Source organism: Pteropus medius, unplaced genomic scaffold (genome assembly GCF_902729225.1).
Source record: "Pteropus medius unplaced genomic scaffold, Ma_sr-lr_union100, whole genome shotgun sequence".
Lineage (NCBI taxonomy): Eukaryota > Metazoa > Chordata > Mammalia > Chiroptera > Pteropodidae > Pteropus > Pteropus medius.
In genome coordinates this window covers 4109071-4128540 of record NW_024350923.1, presented here as the reverse complement: position 1 = coordinate 4128540, position 19470 = coordinate 4109071, and the positions used below count along the sequence as shown (strand labels likewise).

At 51.2% G+C, this 19470-nt stretch overlaps 1 protein-coding gene and 2 pseudogenes across 2 annotated transcripts; all 3 read left to right on the top strand.

Moving 5' to 3' along the window:
• Positions 1 to 309: 309 nt before the first annotated feature.
• LOC120584913 (uncharacterized) lies at positions 310 to 428 on the top strand (annotated as a pseudogene).
• A 5947-nt stretch (positions 429 to 6375) lies between these two features.
• LOC120584922 (uncharacterized) lies at positions 6376 to 6494 on the top strand (annotated as a pseudogene).
• A 7323-nt stretch (positions 6495 to 13817) lies between these two features.
• LOC120584749 (glutathione S-transferase P) lies at positions 13818 to 16562 on the top strand. Of its 2 annotated transcripts, none has more exons than XM_039840685.1 (7): positions 13818 to 13900; positions 14144 to 14179; positions 14449 to 14555; positions 14663 to 14750; positions 15103 to 15206; positions 15993 to 16100; positions 16288 to 16562. In XM_039840685.1, coding segments are annotated over exons 1-7 (633 nt in total). In that variant the 5' UTR covers positions 13818 to 13899; the 3' UTR covers positions 16477 to 16562. The 2 variants fall into 2 exon arrangements, with proteins under 2 accessions (XP_039696619.1, XP_039696618.1); XM_039840684.1 differs by lacking the exon at positions 13818 to 13900 and adding an exon at positions 13940 to 13979.
• Positions 16563 to 19470: the final 2908 nt, after the last annotated feature.

Sequence of the window (19470 nt, the reverse complement as noted above, 5' to 3'; positions counted from 1 at the left end):
CCACGCAGCCACGCCTGGACCTCAGGAGGTAGAGAAATTCTTTACCTCTTGATGGGAGGGGCAGGAAATTCACATCGCAGGAGGGGCTTGTGCAGGAGAATGAGAACTTACGGTCAGTTTGCCATCAGCCGCTGAGGTTCTTCGGGCGAATGATCACAGAACAGAGATGTGAGAAAGCCAGCAGGCAAAGAAGTGAATATGTGAGTAATTTTTAGGGTTCCCCTAAACGAATAGTAACACAGATGTCATGTAAACTAATAGTAAAGAAAAATAGAATAACATACTCAATCTATCTAAAAGAAAGCAATAGACTACGGCCACGCCACCCTGAATGTGCCTGATCCTGTCTGATCTCGGAAGCTAAGCAGGGTCGGGCCTGGTTGAGTACTTGGATGGGAGACCACCTAGAAGACCGGGTGCTATAGGCATAAAAAAATAAAATAAAATAAAATAAGCACATGAAAAGATGTTCGACTTCGTTAGCCATGAAGGGAATGCAAATTAAAACCACAATGAGATATCACTACTCATTCATCAGAATGGCTAAAAAAAAAAAAAAAAGTGACAACACCAAATGCTGGCAAGGATTTGAAGAAACTGGATCACGCATTTCTTGCTTGTGGAACTGTAAATGGGTACAGTCCCTGGAAAAGTGTTTGGCAGTTTCTTATAAAACTAAACATGTGAATTACCATACAACTCAGCTATTTATCCAAAAGAGATGGAAATGTATGGTCACGTACAAAAAAATCCCTGAGCATGAATGTTTATAGCACTTTTATTTATAATAGCCTCGAAGTAATAACCCGGATATCTTTCAGTGGGCGAGCGGTTAAGCGAACTGTGGTATACCCATACCGTGGAATACAATTCAGCAATGAAAAAGAATGAAGTATTGATATGCAGAACAACCTGGGTGCATCTAGAGAACCAGTGGGAAAAATGCTCAGCCCAAAAGGTTATACACTGCTCGCATTTATATGACATTCTTGACATGACCAAATTATGGAAATAGAGAACAGATTAACGGTTGTCAGAGATTAAGGATGTAGGGGCGGGAAGTGGGTGTGGTTATAACAAGGCGACATAAGGGTGTCGCCTTGTGGTGACAGTCGACTGTTCGGCGTCTTCGCTGTCGTGGCGGATACATGAACCCACACGTGATAAAATTGCATAGAACTAGACACGCTTGTGCGCACACACACACAGACGCACACGGGTTCAACTAAATCCAGAGAAATCTGAACAGGGTGGGCAGGTCACATTAGGGTCAACATCCACGTGATTTTGTCGTACAGTTTCGCGAGATGTTCTCTTATCTCAAAAGAAAAACATTGAGGTTAAACAAAGGAAATAGACTTAAACGTTGTAGTGAAAAGACAAAAGATGTCAGAATGACAAACAGAAGAAAAGTTATATTCTTTTTACAAGAAGCACATTTAAAACATATAGATACAGAAAGGTCGGACATAAAAAGGTGGAAAAGGTACGCCGAGCAGGCATTGACTGAAAGCAAGCTGGGACATCTACGTTCATATCAGGCCAACAGCGCTTTAAAACAAAACAAAACATGAATACATAAAAACCTAAAAACTTAAAAAATATAGAGGGGATTTTGTTAATGTGAAAAAGCTTAATAAAAATTCCAAATTTGTACGCATCTAACGCATGGCCTCAAACTACATAAAGCGAAACACGATGGAATTACATGAGAAATGAACAAAACCGCAGTCCTGTGTGTGTGTGTGTGTGTGTGTGTGTGTGTGCGCGCGCGCGCGCGTGCGAATTCTGTTTCATTTACATTTTCTCCCGGTCGATGGCGGGATATTTTAACACGCTTCTCTTAGTGATTGCGAGAACAGGTAGAGAAAGCACTCGGATCGTATAGAAGAGTCGAGGAGACACTCGCTTTTTGAGCGCAATGAAAACGTACACAAAATCGATCCTAGAAAGGGCCAGAAAGGTCGACACATTTCGACGGATTGAGATCGTAGAGAATATATGTTTTTTTGTACACAATGCAGGTGAGCTCGCGACCGATTCTAAAAACAACACTTGAGTCTTAGTGGTTAAGGAGTTATTCCAGGAACCTCTGCGGTGCCTCACGGCATGTTCCTGAATCATCGAACTACGAGGGATGTGGAGAATCATTGCTTCATAGAAAGCGAACCAACGCACAAGATGTCAGAGAAAAAAATTTGCCTCGACTGTTTTTTTTTTATTTTAAGGATTTGATTTTTTAAAAAATTTGTTTACAAAGGAGGTATCGTATACATACTGTAAAGTGCACTGCTCTTAAGTGGACTTCTCGGTGAATTTTCATACAGATGCACACCTGTGTAGCCACCATCAGAGCAAGATACAAAACCTTTCGAGCACCCCAGAAGTTTTCCTCATGCTTCCTTGCAGTAATGTATCCAAAGGATACAGTATTCTGGCTTCTAACACCATAGATTAAGTTTACACGTTTTGGATTTTGTATAAACGCAGTGATGTACTATGTATTCTTTTGTGTGGCTTCTTTCACTTATACCATGCCAGCGGGAGCCTTCCTTGATGGGCCGGCAGTGTGACTGTATCACAACTGATTTTTCCATTTTCCACTTGGTCGTTTGCGGTTTGGGGCCGTTATGAATGAAGAAGTGGCTTGTGCGACTATGGAAGTGTGGTAAATCCAAAATCTGGAGGGGAGGCTGGCAGGCTGGACACCCCAGGAAGAGCCGACGCAGCAGTGCGAGTCTGAAGGTGGTTTGCTGGCAGAATTCCCTCTTCCCTGGAAGAGGTCAGTCTTTTTTTAAGGGCTTTCGACTGATTAGATGAGGCCCACCTATATCATGGAGCGCGATCTGCTTTACTCATAGTCTACTGATTTAAATGTTAGTGTTATCTGGAAAAATACCTTTACCAAAACATCTAGAATCATGTTTGATTGAACGTCTGGGTACCGTGGCCTACCCAAGTGTAACCATCACAAGTGTACACCTGGGAGTGGAGCTTTAAAAGCTAACGCAGATTTTCGGAGTGGTTGACCCATTTCAGCGCTCACACCAGCAATGCATGAAAGTTTTGTCATCGGGACGAAAAAGGGGTCCGTCTGCCTGCGTGCATCTCAGCCCAAGAAGAGATTCGTGAAGGTTTTGCAGCAAAGAAAGTAAGGTTTATTAGAGAGTTGCAAGTCCCGGAGACACAGGCAAGCCATCGCTCAAAGGCCTGGCTCCCGGGGTGCCTCGGGAGCACAGATTACATAGGGATAGTAAGGAAGTCGGGTCGTGGGTGCTGCTGATTGGAGGATTGGAGGGGGATGAGGTCATCGATCACTGTGTCCAGTTCTGGAATCAGACGTGGCGCCATCCCATCTGGTCCCGTGGCCTGGTCCCGTGGCCAGTGGAGTTGTTATTCTGCCTCGATGGGCCTGGGGCTGAAACACATCTAAAGCCAAGATCTTTAGCCTAAAGTGCAACTGTTCTCATGATTAGAGACCTGAGGCCCGGTGAATCTTATGTCCTAAGGCTTCACGATGAAAAGAGCAGGCAAGCAGAGGATAACGGTGGAAAACAGCAAGTGAGTTGCAATGCCATTCTCTGGGCAAAACTGGCTTGAATCAGAGAAAAAAGCTGTATTAAAGAAACGAAGTTCGCGTGCAGTCACAGTTTCAGTTGATCCATATCCTTGTTCGCGCCTGGAATCGTCAGCGCTTTATATTTGTCTAATGGGTGTTGTGGTTTTATTTGCTTTTCCTGATGACTAATGACACTAGGCACCTTTCACAGGCTGGAGGGCTATATAATATTGGCACATGATATATCTTAAAGATGGTAAATACTTTTTTTTTTCTTTTTACCGTTGAGAGTTGGGCTGTGAAATACAGCCATGGGTAAGCTGGTACCCCTTCGAACCCAAGTCTTTAAATACTTGCTCAACGTGTATTTAGTTTGGCTGCATAGAAGCTGGTTGTTGTTGTTGTCGTTTTAAAGATTGTTTACAGAAAGGTTCACTCTCCGAGGCTGAAGAAAAAAAAAAACCCTCCTAAGCTTTGCCTGCTTCTCTATCATTCTCGTTCTTGCTTCAGCTTGTGTATTAATTAGACATAAGTTCAACTGAGGTTACGGAGTCTCTGAGTAATAGCAGCTGAAACAAGCTAGAAGGTTCTTCTCACTCAAGTAAAAGTCCAGAGCCATCTGGGCCAGGCTGGTGTCTACTCTCTTCGGTGTCGGGGACCCAGGCTCCTTCCAGCCATCTCTGTCAGGCTGAGGGTGGCGTCTCTGTCTCCTCCGAGTTCAGCCAAGGGAAGGGGACCCTCTGAAATACATCTCCTGGGGAAGCACACGCTAGGGTTAGTTACAATGTACACGATAAAATAAGTCACTTGTTGCCGACACACACGTGACCCCACGCAGTACTTGGTTTGGAATTTCTGACCTTCACTTGACAGTGACTTCGAGTGAATACGCCTTGCAAAAGCAAAAAGAGGTCAATGTCATCAAGTGCTTTTCTCTCCCTTTGAGCACTTCAGTGGGGTGGGGCTGATTTATATGTAACCAGTTAGTTAAGGGGAGCAGGGAGGTGAGCGAGCTGCTCTGTAATTACTGCATTCCAGGTCAGTTTTATACATTGGCCCCCGGGGGTGCTCCTGGTGGCCTCTACCTGAGCCCTGCCCCTACTCCCTGTTGACACATTCCAGGTTTCACAAGACAGATTGGCCCACACTCCAACGCATCTCACGAAGCCAGCAAATGTCCCCCACGCCACAAGAGTGGGAGCTCACTCTAAACACCCTCTCTTCCGTTTGTATTTATAAAGACAATTTTGACATCCGGCCACAGAAAGCCCACTCAAACAAAACTGCATTTACTGACTCTGTTGGCTGGGAGATGATGACTGCTTCTGACCTAAGGCACACTGGCTCGTCCTGGGGCCCCATGCCACTCTCCCGGGTCCGGTCGCCTATTCCTGCTCCTTAGACTGCTCCTCAAAATACCCCCCAACACGCAAGCCCTGGTTTCAAGCTCTGCCTTCTGGGGAGACCCAGCCTAAGACAGCAGGGGCTAGATATAGTAATAATTTCGTGAGTCTTTCTGACATTGAGAAGGGAACGATGGATGGGTTTACTCCTGTGGACATTTGCTGATGTAATCTTTCAACGCACAGGGAGGTAGATACAAAGCAAGCTCCACAAGCACAGGACTGGGTGTCCTTCCCAGCGGAATCCTCAGAGCCTTGAACAGCACCTGGTACAGGTAGGTGCTCAAGAAGTACCTGTCGAAGGAGGGGATGTCCTGCTGCTCTCAGCAGGGTCCTTGGTTGGCTCCCCCAGCCAAGTTCCTTCCTGGAGTCTGTCCGCCTGGCTGCTGCACTCCCCGGTTTTGCCTCAGGAGGCTGCCAGAACCTTGGCATCAATTTGAGGGCAGCCAGAACCAAGTCTGCCCATCCCACCCCTTGCCACTGCCCACACCCTGGAGGCGTGCTCCTCACTGTCCCAGGACCTGACGGGTCCCTGGCCGGGGGTCTGACGGTATGTGTCGGGAAGAGGAAAGGAGAAATGTCATTCGGGCCTGCGTCCTGACCCCGCTTCTCTTGCCACCCTGGATGCAGCTCATCGGCTCCTGGGAGGTGTGGGGACTGCTGCGGGGTGGTGGTGGGGTGTCTCTCCCCGCATCCCAGGAGCAGAAAAGGCATTTGGGAATACCCCGGTAGAGATGGTGATGACCAGAGGTTTGGGTCCTAAGCCAGGCTAGTGGACTCTGAACACCTCCCCTCCCCTCCCCCCGCGAAGCTAATCAGGTTGGAGGAGAAGCTGCAGCCTGGCCTGAGGGGTGGGGGTGGGTCAATGTCCTCTGCACCCCCAGGACCAGGCAGGAAGAGCAGGAACCACAGCTGGCATTTACTGAGCACTAGCTGGGTGCCAAGCATCTTCTCGTTTAACCTCGCAGCTTACAAAGTGAGGACAAGGAGGTTCTAAGCAGTGAGGCCAAGGTCCCTGAGAGCGCCGAGGACCTGGGACTTGAACCCAGCTGGTCCCGAGGCCTGGCTCTTGCCCCTGATGCCGCAGGTGGGAAACTGATGTGCGGGCCACAAGGGCTGGGGACGCGCGTTCTTCCTGATGACGCCACTCGTAGACAGGCTATTTATCAAAAGACCCGAACTGGGTTTTCAGCAGAGCAGGCGGGAGCGAGGTGGCCCTGGAGGGCCCTGCGCAGGTGGGGCTCGGTCTCTCTGACCACACGGTTATTTTCAGCTGTGGCCTGAAGCAACGTGAGGGCCAGCGGGGTCTGCGATCTCCACTGTCCCCAGAGCCCGTCGATGCCAGCGTCCTGGCTCCGAGGGGGACACAGACCTGGAAGAGACTCCGGCAAGGCCCGATGAAAGCCCATCTGGGTCTACGGCCATGCCCCGCTGAACGTGTCCGAGCCCGTCTGATCTCAGAAGCTAAGCAGGGTCGAGCCTGGTTAGAACTTGGATGGGAGACCGCCTAGGAAGACCAGGTGCTGTAGGCGTAAAAAATAAAAATAAATACGAGATTGTAAGCTGACAAGGTCCTTGCAATTTGTGAGGTTGACCAAGGGTTGCCTCACCTAAAAATAGAAAAGAAAAGAAAAGAAAAGAAAGCCCTTGTGGGTGAACCAACTCACCTTGGGGACAGGCACTGAACAATGTTGGGGCTCTCAAGGGCCCGAAGGTGCCCCTGAGTGAGCGGTGTTGATTTGGGGGCTACTACCCCAGACTCCCCCCGAGGCCCTGCCAATGGAGGTGTCAGCCCTACGGTACTTCTAGGGCCTCCTCTGTGTTCCTGGTGTTTTTTCTTCATTTTCCTCAATCCTTGAGGTCTTTTATTCTGAAGATGTCTGTCCTTCAGCTCACAAAATCCTCTCACGTTACCTCTTTGATAATTTCATTTTCTCTCTTCTGTTAGTTGAATGTCATACCTCCTGGTTTCATCTTCCATGTCTCTGGTCTTCTTTCTCTTATTTTTACCTCTTTTAAAAATATTATAAAATGTCTCTTTATGGTCCGACCCCGCAGCTAGATTTTTAGTTTGGCAATCATTTTTTGAATTTCCAAGAATCCTTTCTTGGTCTGATTTTCGGTCTTCCCAGCTGGGGAGACCCTGTGCTACACGGCTTCTAAACAGTGACTTTCCTCCCCTGCCACACTAGTGGCCAACAGCCCCGGGCTGCCAGCTCTCTTTAGAATCACCTTGAAAGAGACTGTCACCTGCCCAAGGTCACGCCGCTTCCCCAGGCTCACAGGGACAAAGTCTCCAGAAGCACCCAGCCCCCTGCACTTCCTGTGGGGCTAAGGCCTTCACCGATAGACCACTGCAGGCCAGTTTCTCCCTCCACCCAATCACGTTTCCTTCCTTTCTCACCCACAGCTGTTGACTCCAAGAACTATCCCTAATAAACATCCCACATGCCAAGCTCTGTCACAGAGTCTGCTTCCTGACACAGAGTCTGCTTCCTGACACCCAAGCAATAACACCCAGCACCAAAAGTAACCAAAGAAAGCAGATACTCAACAGGAGTTTGCAGCGGGCTCACCCATCACCTAGCTACAATGAGGACCTGTCACTGGTGGCAGGTGGCACAGAGAGCTCCTGGCACAAGGTAGCAGAACGATCGCTACGCTTTAATTGCGGGATTAAGAGGGGACTAATTGGGACACCAGTGGGAAGAAAAGGCATGTACTAGCTGGTGAGACAGATCAGACATGTGAGAAATACGAGAGAAATCGTACCTATGAGGACAATGGAATTAGGAGTCTGTTGCTAAGCTAACGCTTTGCAAAAATAGAATGAAAGACTGAGAATGATGAATCAGCACGAGAAGCTAAGTGGTGTGGTGGAAGACAGCCAGGCATCCACCTCCCATGGCCGGTGGGCAGAGCATGAGGCCCAGACCCATGACTTAATACTGAGAGCAGCTGAGCTCCAAAGAAAGTGAAGCTTCTAATCGAGACAGATCTGCCACGCCCAGGTCAGGGGACCCTGCCATACTGGGTGGCAACGGCTGGGTTGACACCCCCCAAATCTTAAAGAAAGTGGAGCAATTATTGTCAAAAACAGCAGAATCAGAGTGGCAGCCCAGGTCCTGAGCAGAGAGAGAGATGAAGACAGTCGACAGAACTCCGTGGTCCCAGGGGCAAAACAGATGGTCGGCCAACAGGATTAGCGCTCGGCCTGGACCACCCGAAGAAAGGAAGGACAGGTGGCGAGTGGCAGTCAGCCCAACAAAGGTCACGACCCCTTGTCCAGTTTGCAGCCTCGAACCAGTCAGTTGACCTAAATTCAATGATAAAGGAGAGATCGGATGCCCAGACACTGAGGAGAACATCGGTGCGGCCCAGCCAGCATTCGGAACCGTCAAGAAGAACCCCGGCCGTTCTTGGACTTCTGAGAACGATGCGATGCTTGCCAAGAATGCCCGCTTCTGAGCGAGGTACCAGACCACCCACACGTGACATGCTCAGAGACCAACTAACCCATTTGGCCACCATCAGCTCCTCACGCGTCTCAGGGATACAAAATTATTGAGGTGAAGGAGACAGAGTGAAAAATTCTTTGGGGACTGTCCTCTGACCCTTAAACTTGCCCCTTGGAGTGGTGACTGAAGAGAAGCTAGAACGATGCCGAGAACGTCACCCCCTCGATCTGGGCTGCTTAGACAGGGCCTGACCCAAGTCAGGGGAGAGAGAAGCTGCCAATTGGGCAAGAGCTTTCAATAGGCCCATACCTTTCGATGATCCCAAGAGAGCTTTTGTGACAGCGTGGTTGACTAAGCATGGGATATGCCTTTGATCTCCTCCAGGGGAGAGAAGGACTCCTTTGACAGAACACCTTTAATGAGAAGGGGGACGGAAAAAGCTGTCTGTGGCACCCAGCGGAGTGCAGCTAGCTCTATAACGGGGCCCATCTGCTCGGCTCACCCTCGTGGCAGACTCCAGGGGCTCTCGGCAGCTCCTACCCCGGACTGGAATCATCCATCAGTGCCGGGATGTCAAGGAGGGGCTGGGCGCTGAGAGGGGGTGACAGGGTGTTTCCAGGCCGGGTCCACGGTACCTTGGTGAAGGCAGAATCGATAATGCTGGAAGTCATAGTAGAATAAAGGGGGAAAAGTTTCCCAGAAAATGTTACGAGATAGCGAAATTTTCATTCCGAACCCAGATAAGGACAAAACAAGAAAATTACATGCCCATTTCACTTGTGAACACAGATATTAAAGTCTTAAACAAAACGCACAATATCGTATCGAAAATAGTACATCGCGATTAAGTAGGGCTTATTTTAGGAATTCATTAGAACATGTATTCGTGTAATCCTCCACGCTAATAGAAATAAAGGAGAAACAGCATGCGATAACATCAAGCAATGTAGAAAAACCAGTTGACAAGATTTGATATTTACGATACAAATTCTTACTCAACTAGGAATGAAAGAGAACTTGTTGAACTCGATGCAGGTTTCATGTCAAAAATCTACAGCAAAGATTATTTGTGATGGCCTGTGGCCCCCCAGCCTAGACACACTGACCAAGGGATAGGTCAGCCTGAGCCATGAGAGGTGGGGATAAGGACACAGGCATCCCCTTTCTTCATGTATGCCCCCATGCCCCTTTAAGATCAGAAACAAGCTACCACGAATTAATGTAATAAATGGTATGAGGGCCAGAAGGGAGGAGATAAAATTCTCATCATTTGCAAATGATGTGACCATTTATCTAAAAGGGTCACTGGAATGGACAGACACCAACTAACGAACAGAATCAAGAAGAGATTTCAGCGACATTGCTAGGTATAAACCCATAAGACCAATAGTATTTTTAGGATTTCTCTACATCTCCAATACCAACACCCAACTGAAAAAAAATAAGATATTATCCACAGCAGCAAGGTACAATGTACCTAGACTATCTAAGAATATGTAAGACTTCTTGGCAGAAAACTTGAATAAAGGATATAGAAGAAAATATGAATAGAGAAACCGATTATCACTAAGAGTAGGATGACAAAGTTATAGAGATGTGAGTTCTCTCCGAATTCATTTTTAAATTTAGCGCAGCCTTAATCGAAGTTAGATTGTTTTGGAGAAATTAGATAAATTTACAATAACAGTTTTCTAGACAAACAGAGATCCATATAGAGCTGAAAAAACCTTTTTTTAAAAAAGCTGGAGAGTGTCCTTTTCGCTACCAGTTTTATAAAACCGTAATAATAAAAATTGTGATACTGGAACGAATAGACAGTGGCAGAGACAGAACTGACAAGCAGACCCTGTATCCACAGGAGCTTCATTTATAAGTCAGACTGTCCAGTGGATGGCGTTGCAGGGCATAGTTCCTACTTGACAGCCCAGGCAAGATGGCGTCTAGATGAATTAACGGTGTAAATGTGAAAGTAATTCTACGAAGTTAATAGGAGACGACGGGAGAATGTTGTTGTGATCCAAGGCAGTAATAAAAGACTTCGAAGCAAAGTTTCAAGCACAAAGCATAAGTGGCCCCTGCTCAAAACACCACCTGAACTTGATTACGCTAAAATTAAGGAGTTCTATTCAGTCGATAGAATAGAACAGGAGGGGTAGGGAGAAGCATCATGCCTAAGCCGAGCACTAATATGTAGAATAAACGAAGAACTCCTGCAAATCAACAGAGAGTAGGCAGCAGATCAAAGAGAAAGTGGCCGGGATTCGAAAAGGCAATTTCCAGATAACAAAAACAAAATCCAATGAGCACACATCAAAAGATGACTGAAATCCTTAGGAATGAGAGACATGCAACTTAAAACAGCACAGGGCTTTACGTCTGTTGGGCCGGCGCAGGTTCCAAAGCGGCTCATGGCAGGTGTTGGAGAGCTGGTGGGGCTGCAGCAAACCTCCCGGGAGTGTGGAGTGAGCTGGCGCATTCGCCTGGGAGGCCAACCTGGCTCTCGGTATGCAGATCAGGTGCTCACATACCTGGGATGCAGCAGTTGCATTTCCATGCATGCATTTGAATAGTCTCGCCCACAGGAAGAGAGAATGGAATGTGGAGATAAAGGGAACGTGTATATTAATACATAAATACACACATACAGATAGCAGTGTGTGTGGGGGCGTGGAGATCTAGTACAGGCAAACGATAACAACACACTAGGAATTGAACAGGCGTGCACGTGCGTGCACACACACACACACACACACACACACACACAGTCCAGCATGGCAGGGACAGCCCAGGACTGCCCTGTGACCCTGCTGTAGGAGGGAAGAGGAACCAGACAAGTTAAAACGAACTCCAGAAATCTCCGTGGCACACAGGGATGAAGGTGGGGATAGGCAAATGCTTTGGCACAACCCAGGACAAACGGGGAGGCTGGGTTAGGCTTAGAGCCATGGGAAGCGGACAAGACCCGGGGCTGGGCTGGGGCTGGGGCAGGAGGGGTAGGGAGAAGCATCGGCCAGGGCCACCCCATCTCTACCCCCACTTCCAATTTAATAGCCCAGACCCAGGCCCCCTACCTACACAGGTGTTGCGCAGACGGTTCGGAAGAAGAGTTGGAGTCTGGAAATGTTTAACTTACGTGGATAAGGGAGAGGAGGATTGGCAATGTTAGCATCCCCAAACCCTGTCTCCATGGCCTTTTATTAAGTTTCCCAACGATGCTGGCTTTGTAATTTAGTAACAGGTACTATCAGGTTAGTAGATCCAAGCTCCAGCCAGCTCCCAGATTCAGCCTCAAAGCCCCCACTCCGTTCTCAGCCATTTCTTCTCCAGTATCTTTTTCTTATCCTCTAAAGTATCCCTTTCCAGTCCCTAGAGCAAGAAGTCTCGGAATCGGTCATTCGTATGCGCCCTCCCCGCAATGCGTCCTTGTGTGCAGGTCCACATCTGCTTCTGATGTCCTTGTTGCTCCGAGCACCAGGCATCCTGCCAGGGCTGTAGGCATCTCTTACAACACACAGGTAGCCCCTGAGGTCTGGCTGTCCCCGTCAGGCCCTGGACAGCCCAGAGAAAGAGGCCTCTGCCGCCCGCCGAGATGCCAGTGCCAACGAGGGGTGTGTGTGTGTGTGCGTGTGCGCGCATGTAAATGTGTCTGCATATGTGTGTGACAGTATGTGAAAGGGTTGTGCGAGTGTGCGTGGAAGTGTGAATTTTTGGAGATGCGGGAGTGTCTTTGACAGGGCTGTGGAATTTGAGGCAAGGAGAAAATGTAGCAGAAAGGGAACGTTCCGGCTGTTTCCCATATAAAATCGCAACTGTTTCTTTGCTTTGTTTTTTCTTTGCTTTTTGTAGCTGGCTGAATACCAGCTATGCAGGACAGGGGAAGGCAAGTTTCCGGTTGCTTCTAGCACAAGTCAAAGAAACAAATTAACCTCTTCTGGGAGAAAAATAAGACAAGCGTTTGGTGTGTTAAGGGGTAAGGAAGGTATTAGTGGGGCCTCAGGAAAGAGGTCCGGCCCCCGGGCCGGAACCTGCAGAGTGTTGGAAGACTCAGAGGCACAGAGCTGATGGTGACTTGGCCCAGCCCCCATGGGCCAGAACTGCCATAGGACAGTGTCTGTCCTTGCCTGGACCACCTATGGCTGGGCCAGTCCAGGAGGGTGCCACCCCTGCACTCCACCTGCTGAGGGGCTGTGAGGAAAACATCTGTTTATTGTCCACATGAAGTTACTTACATTTCGAAAGAGTTTTCAAGCTTCTTACCGCTCTGGGCAGGAAGGGGCATCAAAGATGAAGAAAGAGAGGGCATCAGCCCTGGGCAGGCAACTGGCTCTCCCGGATCGATCCCACCACTCTGCTGAGCTCCTGTTTGAGTTTTCTTTCTGCCTCCTGAAGAACCCCCCCAGCCCCGCCCGCACCAACCCCACAGCCGCCTGGACTCACTAGGCCCGACAGGGACCACGGTGTCCCTCCCCAGTGGCTGCCTCTCCTTCCAGAGTCCCCATCTCGGGGAAAGAGGGACCTATCAGTCTCCCTTAAGGCCTCCCTCCTCCCCAGTAACCACAGAGTTCAGAAGCTTCCGCCTGGATGTGTTTGGAGAACTTGCCCAGTGGGGCCAGCCCCCACCTGGGCCCAGCTGCAGCCTCAGCTCATCTGGCCAGCTCTGCAGGAAGAAGGGTCTTTAGGAAACACGGCCGCAGTGCTGTCCACCACAGCCAGGGGGCCGAGGGACCCAGAGGGCGGGCGGCCTGAACCTCGGGAGAGGGGTTCTGAGGCAGACAGACAGGGTTAAACATGGTTGCAGCTCTCATCCTGGAACCCTCTGCAATTGTCCTCCATCCCAGTGACACCCGAGGGTACAGCTTGGTTTGGCGTTAACTGTGCCAGAAATGCCGAAACTCGCTAATGTTACTTTTGAAAAGGGAGGGTCCAGTGTCCCCTTATCAATTTAGGTTTGAGTTGAGATGATGTAATTTAGAGAAAAATGGTAAGCAGATAGCACCCGGATATATGACATAACGAGAACCAGGATGGTGACATCCAAACGGCTGATGGGTATGAAAACCCCAGCTTGGAGTGTGGTTTGTGTGAAAACTCGCGTGTTTGTGTACGTACATGTGTGTCTGTGTACAGGGCACATGTGTCTGTTACGCTGTGGGCAGTATCCATCATGTCTTCTGTCTGCGGGAACAAGTGTCCACGTGCAAGGGCTTGTGCCGCGGGGGTCTGCACCCCAAGCAAGGAAACGGGCCAGACCGGGTAAAGGGAAGGCCTCTGGAAGATTCTGGAACCGGTACTCCAGCCCTCACTGTGAGAACACGATCAGCGGCCTGGCGGGCGCCGTGACGCAGTACTGTGGGCGGGGCGGCGGGGCGGGCAGGAGGGGCGGGGCGGGGTGGGGCGGGACGGACAACTTTATAAGGCTCGAGGCTGCTCCGCTGCACCGCGTATTTCCGCCATCGCTTTCTTTGTCTGCGCTGCAACCAGTGAGTTCACGCCCGGGCTTTCGAGGTCCTTCACTCCCAGCCACCAAAGCCAGGATGGGGATCCAGGGCACCAGCACGGGTTTGAGGCTCTTAGGGGGGCCCGGCGCCGCCAGCGCAGGGACTAGCCCCTAGTGGGTCCTGAGCGCTCAGAGCGAGGGGTGGGACCCCAGGGAGGGCGGGCGCGCGCGCTGCTCCCCATGGTGCCGTCTTCTGGCCTCTGACAAACTGTCCTGACCCCTCCAGTGCCGCCCTACGCCATCGTCTACTTCCCCGTCCAAGGTAGGGGTTTGCGACTGGGACGAGGGAGGAGGGAGTGGGGGCTGCAGCCCACGGGCCCTCACCACGTAGGATGACGCCCAACACCCTTCCTCTTCCTCATGTGGCTACTAGCCTATCTCCTTTTCCGTGTCCCGGAGCTCCCTAGGCTAGAGCATTCCATCTCCTGTTTGCTGTGAGAAGATGGCAGTCCCCACCCCCATGGCCCTTCCCCAGGGCTCCGTGGGGCTGGGGTCTCTGCCGGTCCCCACACTCCTGTCTGCCCACACCAGGGCGCTGCGAGGCCATGCGCATGCTGCTGGCTGACCAGGGCCAGAGCTGGAAAGAGGAGGTGGTGACCAAGGAGACCTGGCTGCAGGGCCCTCTCAAGGCCTCCTGCGTGAGTACCGGTGCCCCACGGGGGGCATGGGCTGGGCCTTGGGGGAGCAAAACTAAGGTGCGGGCAGCCGAGCTCAGCACCTCTAACAGAGCTGTGCCACTCCCCAGCTGTATGGACAACTCCCCAAGTTCCAGGATGGAGACCTCACCCTATACCAGTCCAATGCCATCCTGCGCCACTTGGGGCGCTCCCTGGGTGAGTTCAAGTAGCGGAGCCTGGGGCGGGGGTGGTTGAGCATCAGCGATCGTTCCTGAGCACCTGCTCAGTGCAAGCCCTGGGAGCTTCCTTCATTTAAATCAAGCTGCCAAGCACAGGAGGCAACTTGCCCCAGGTCAAGTCAAGGTCTGCCTATAAACCTAGCCCTATGCTAGGCTGCCTCCCACTGAGTTCTGAGCATCTGCTGTGGATCAGGATTGTCCCTCCCGTCCACATTCTTCTCCCTTCTCCCTGGCCTTGGCCCACAGGCAGCCACGTGGCCTGTCATTAGATCAGCGGGTAGTTGTGTGTCAGGAGTGCAGTCACGCTGTCTGCTCTCCCGTGCCCCCAGGGCTGTATGGGAAGGACCAGCGGGAGGCGGCCCTGGTGGACATGGTAAATGACGGCGTGGAGGACCTCCGCTGCAAATACGGCACCTTCATCTACACCAACTACGTGAGCATGGGCACCAGGGGCAGGCATGTGGGACCAACAAAGTGAGGGGCTTCCTGTCTTCCCACCCCGCACCGCACCCGTCATCCGCTGCTGGCCACCTCCCTTCCTCAAGGGCCTGGGCTGGGTCGGGCTCTGTGCTGGGGGCCAGACGCCGTCATGAACAAGCCATGACCCCCAGCCTCACTGCCTGGGGGATGGACCCAGTCAGTTGATGGGTTGTGGCAGAACAGTGCAGGGACAGGAGACATCGAGCCCACGGCGGTTCCCGATGGCCTTGGCTGCGGTGGTCAGGAGGGCTTCCTGGTGCTGGTGGTGGAGAAGGATCTATAGCCAGCTTCTGGAAGGGGGTGCTGGCACTCTCGGGGTGCACAAAGTAGGCAGACATGGAGCAAATTCGGGAACCTGGGACCAATTTAGCAGAAGCAGGTCGTGGGTGGGGAGGGGCAGCAGACCCGGGCCCTGAAGGTCTGAACCCGCCCCCCTCCGCACCCCGCCTGGGAGTCTGAGCAGGGTGGAGTTGAAGCGGGAGGTCTAGAAGGGTCCTCCAGGGCTTTCGCAGCAGGCCTGTGAAGGCTGGGATGGAGCAGAGGACGAAATTGCTGCTGAAGTGGACAGAATGTGACAATGGCTTGGGAGTGGAGAGTGAGCAGAAGAGCTCAGGGGCCCTGGGCGGGCGGTGATTCACTGAGATGGGGCCACCAGAAGGGGGCGTGTCCAGGCCAGCGCAGGGCCTGGGGCGTGCAGCAGGGTGAGGTCCGGGTGACACACAAGGCATCTTTCTGGCAGGAGGCAGGGAAAGAGAACTATGTGAAGGAGCTGCCAGAGCACCTGAAGCCCTTTGAGACGCTGCTGGCCCAGAACCAGGGGGGCCAGGCCTTCATCGTGGGCAACCAGGTGAGTGGCCGTCCCTGTCCTACCCCGGCAATGCCACCCTCTTCTTACAGATGGGAGACAGGTGCAGAGAGAGCACGTGAGCCATTTGTTGCTGGGTGGACCTAGGGGACAGCTTGGGCTCCCAAGACCCCCATCTCCCCAGACCCCTGCCTCCTCTCACCTGCTGCTCCCGACCCCTACCCTGCAGATCTCCTTCGCCGACTACAACCTGCTGAACTTACTGCTGAACCACCAGGTCCTGGCCCCCAGCTGCCTGGACTCCTTCCCCTTGCTCTCGGCCTATGTGGCTCGCCTCAGTGCCCGGCCCAAGCTCAAGGCCTTCCTGGCCTCCCCCGAGCATGTGAACCTGCCCATCAATGGCAACAACAAACAGTGAGAGCTTGTGGCACCCTCGGCAGGAGGCAGGGGGCCGCCTGCCACCCAGCTCTTCCGCAAGGCCAATAAAATTAGCAAGAGAAGTCATGCTGTGAACATTGTATTTCTCGGGTAGGGTGCTTTGGGACCTTCACCTGTCAAACTCGGGAGGTGGCGGCCGGCTAGGATACCTGAAACCCGAAAACATAATCAGAGTGTGTTCCTGGACCCCTTCACCCAGTCTGTTTATTGAACTCAAGAAACAGGAAGAGAGGAAAAAAAAAAAAACCGAGAAAATTAATCATGGTCCCTGCCTTTGAGGTTCTCACGGTCTCTAGAGAAGAAGTTCACTTATGTAAGCATGCTTTGTAGTCCCAGCAGGCCGCCTGCCAGATGGCTTTAATGTGGTACAGCAGGTGCCTAGGATCCCTGGTGGGGAAGGGTGCGGGCAGGAGCCAAGGGGCTCAGCAGCCCAGGCTGACTCACTGGAAGGGTTAGTCACCCTTCCAGTCATGTGATGCTCTCCTGGCTTCCTTGGGCATCTGGTACATACATGAAACACTGGATCATCCAGGAGGCGCTCACACTGCCTCATTTCACCATCCAGGTTGCTAAAGGATGGAGCCTGGCTGGGTGAGCTGGTGGGGGCGTGGAAGCCGTGGGTGGGCGGTGGGCCGCCTGGCAGCAGGCGTCCTAAGTCGCTGCTTATGGCAGCAGCGGACTTGGGTTGCTTTCTTTGGTCTTAACTTGGAAAGGGGGATAAAAATTAAGGAAGCTGTCACTTAGGAATCGAGTCCTGGATAGTTTGAGAGATTGTTGCAAGGGCTGTTTGGCTTCACGTGTTATTCCTAGAGACTGCAGGAGCAGGCTGGCCTCCTGGCAGTTACCTGTGGGACCTGTTGAGCCAGCCCTGAGGCCCCAGCAAACTTCAGGGGCCTGAAACTTGTGCTGCCAATTAACCTGCACCTGCCGTGTTGCAGCCTCCAGGACAAACCCTAAGAGCATGGCTCACCAGGCCTCTGCACAGCTAGCCTGAAGGACCTTGGAGAAGGAAGCTCTCCCACCAGAGAACTTCGAGTGGCACCTCTCACTGTGCACTCTGCCAGGAAAGAGAAGGCTAAGTCAGCATCTCCAGTTCTGGGCAGAGGCCAGCATCCAGGAGCTTAGGAGAGGAAAGACTGGGGAACTAGCGTTGGGTTGTTGGTAAAAATGTTTAAGGGAGAGGGGGCCTTGGGGGTAGCTCAAACAGGCAATCGTCCATTTCCCCACGGTACGCACGCTGCAGAAAGAGGCTGCAAACAATCAGGGCCAACCCTCCAGAGTGTGTCGCTGAGTTGTCCTCCAGCCCACCCTTTCTTGCCCAGAACTTCCCTCAGCTTTCCTGCTCACTCCTAACACAACAGCTATCGAGGGACAAGTTGTTGCGATTCTCAAAGGGAGAGACAGAGACGGGACACTGAGGCTACAAACAGGAAGCAGCGTTTACTGATGCCCACCCCGCACGGCAGATTCTTATCTGAAGGCTGAGCCCCCATTGTAATATAACAGTTTTATATAGTCTTGCCATCCCTACACAGCCACAGATAGAAGGAAGAATATTAATTGGTTGGCAAGCTATGAAACAAGCTATGATGTTAGTTGGAGAGTCCTTGAGGTGGGGGAAGGGCAGTCAGGACCCAAAACGTTCTAGCAGGAATCGGCCAGGCAGGGTCAGGCTGCCACAAAGTAACTGCCAGACATTTGAGAGAAACCTCTAACATAAAAGAAATAATACTAAACAGGGCAAACAAAAGGAACTCAAGGAAGATAGAGACCACGCAGTATGCACAAGAAAATTTAAACTTCAATCATCATCTCCAAGGAGATGACAAAAGACATCGCATCCAGAAGATAAGAAAGGAGGCTCTCGGAACGAAAGGAGCTCTTGGAACTTCAAACTAGGACAGCAGAAAAGTCTCAGGAGATAAAACTGAAAAATACATACGACAAATAGAACAAAAAGATCAAAGCATGGGAAGATACGAAAAATAGAGTATTGTTTGGGGAGCTTCAGAGAGAAAGAGTCGGGGGAGGTAGGGAAAAAATAGGGAGCAGTGATCAAATGAACACGACAAAATTCCCAGGATGGAAGGTGAGCTTTCAGATTGAAAGGCACCATGAGTTGAGAGCATATTGAATGAAAAAAAAAAGACCAAACACTGATACCAAAGCAGGTCGTGAAATTAAAGAGTCCCCGGGAAGAAAATGAAGAACTCGCACGCAACCTTCCGGAGAGAAAAACAAACCACGCACGAGGGATAGGGAGTTTGAAATCAAAATCGGAGTTTTTGTGGGGATTCTGAAACATGCCTACAGATACTCTGACGCTCGGGCGGCTCTGTCCTCCCAAGGAAGCTGGGCAGGACTTGTGGCTGTAGGAAGCGACACTGTGGTCTCCCCAGGCGAAGTTAGAGAAGGTCGCACAGCTTTGCATTTTCTCTTGAGGAACTCATTTTGGTCATTATGCAGAAGGCCCAGCTAGCCTGAGGTCGCCACGGGGTGAGGGGTGGGTGGAGAGGGAGGGAGGGAGGAAGAGAGGGAGAGAGAGAGGGAGAGAGAGAGAGAGAGAATCTTAGTCGTTCTAATGTAGGGAGGAGGCAAGAGAAAATGTTAAATCGAGCCACTTTCAGAGACTGCAAAATGCCAATCAGCCCCGCAGCCAGACCCGAAGACACCTGCAGAGCAAAGGAAGATTCTTGCTGGGATGGCTAACAACCCGTTTCCCCACCCGGACAAGGGGAAACGGGGAAGACAAAGTCTTTAAGGGACTGCCCTACACACAATAAAATCGTTCATTCTCTATGCCTAAATCCATAGGGAACCTATGGATCAAAGTCTGGGAACTGCCAGCTAGGCCTTTCACGCTACACACTCTTTCCATCCCGTCTGTCTGTATCAAAGGAAACGGGTAAACAAAGACTCTGTAACTCACAGGAACTCAAGAATGGTATACGAACTGGATCCCCTGACACTCGGG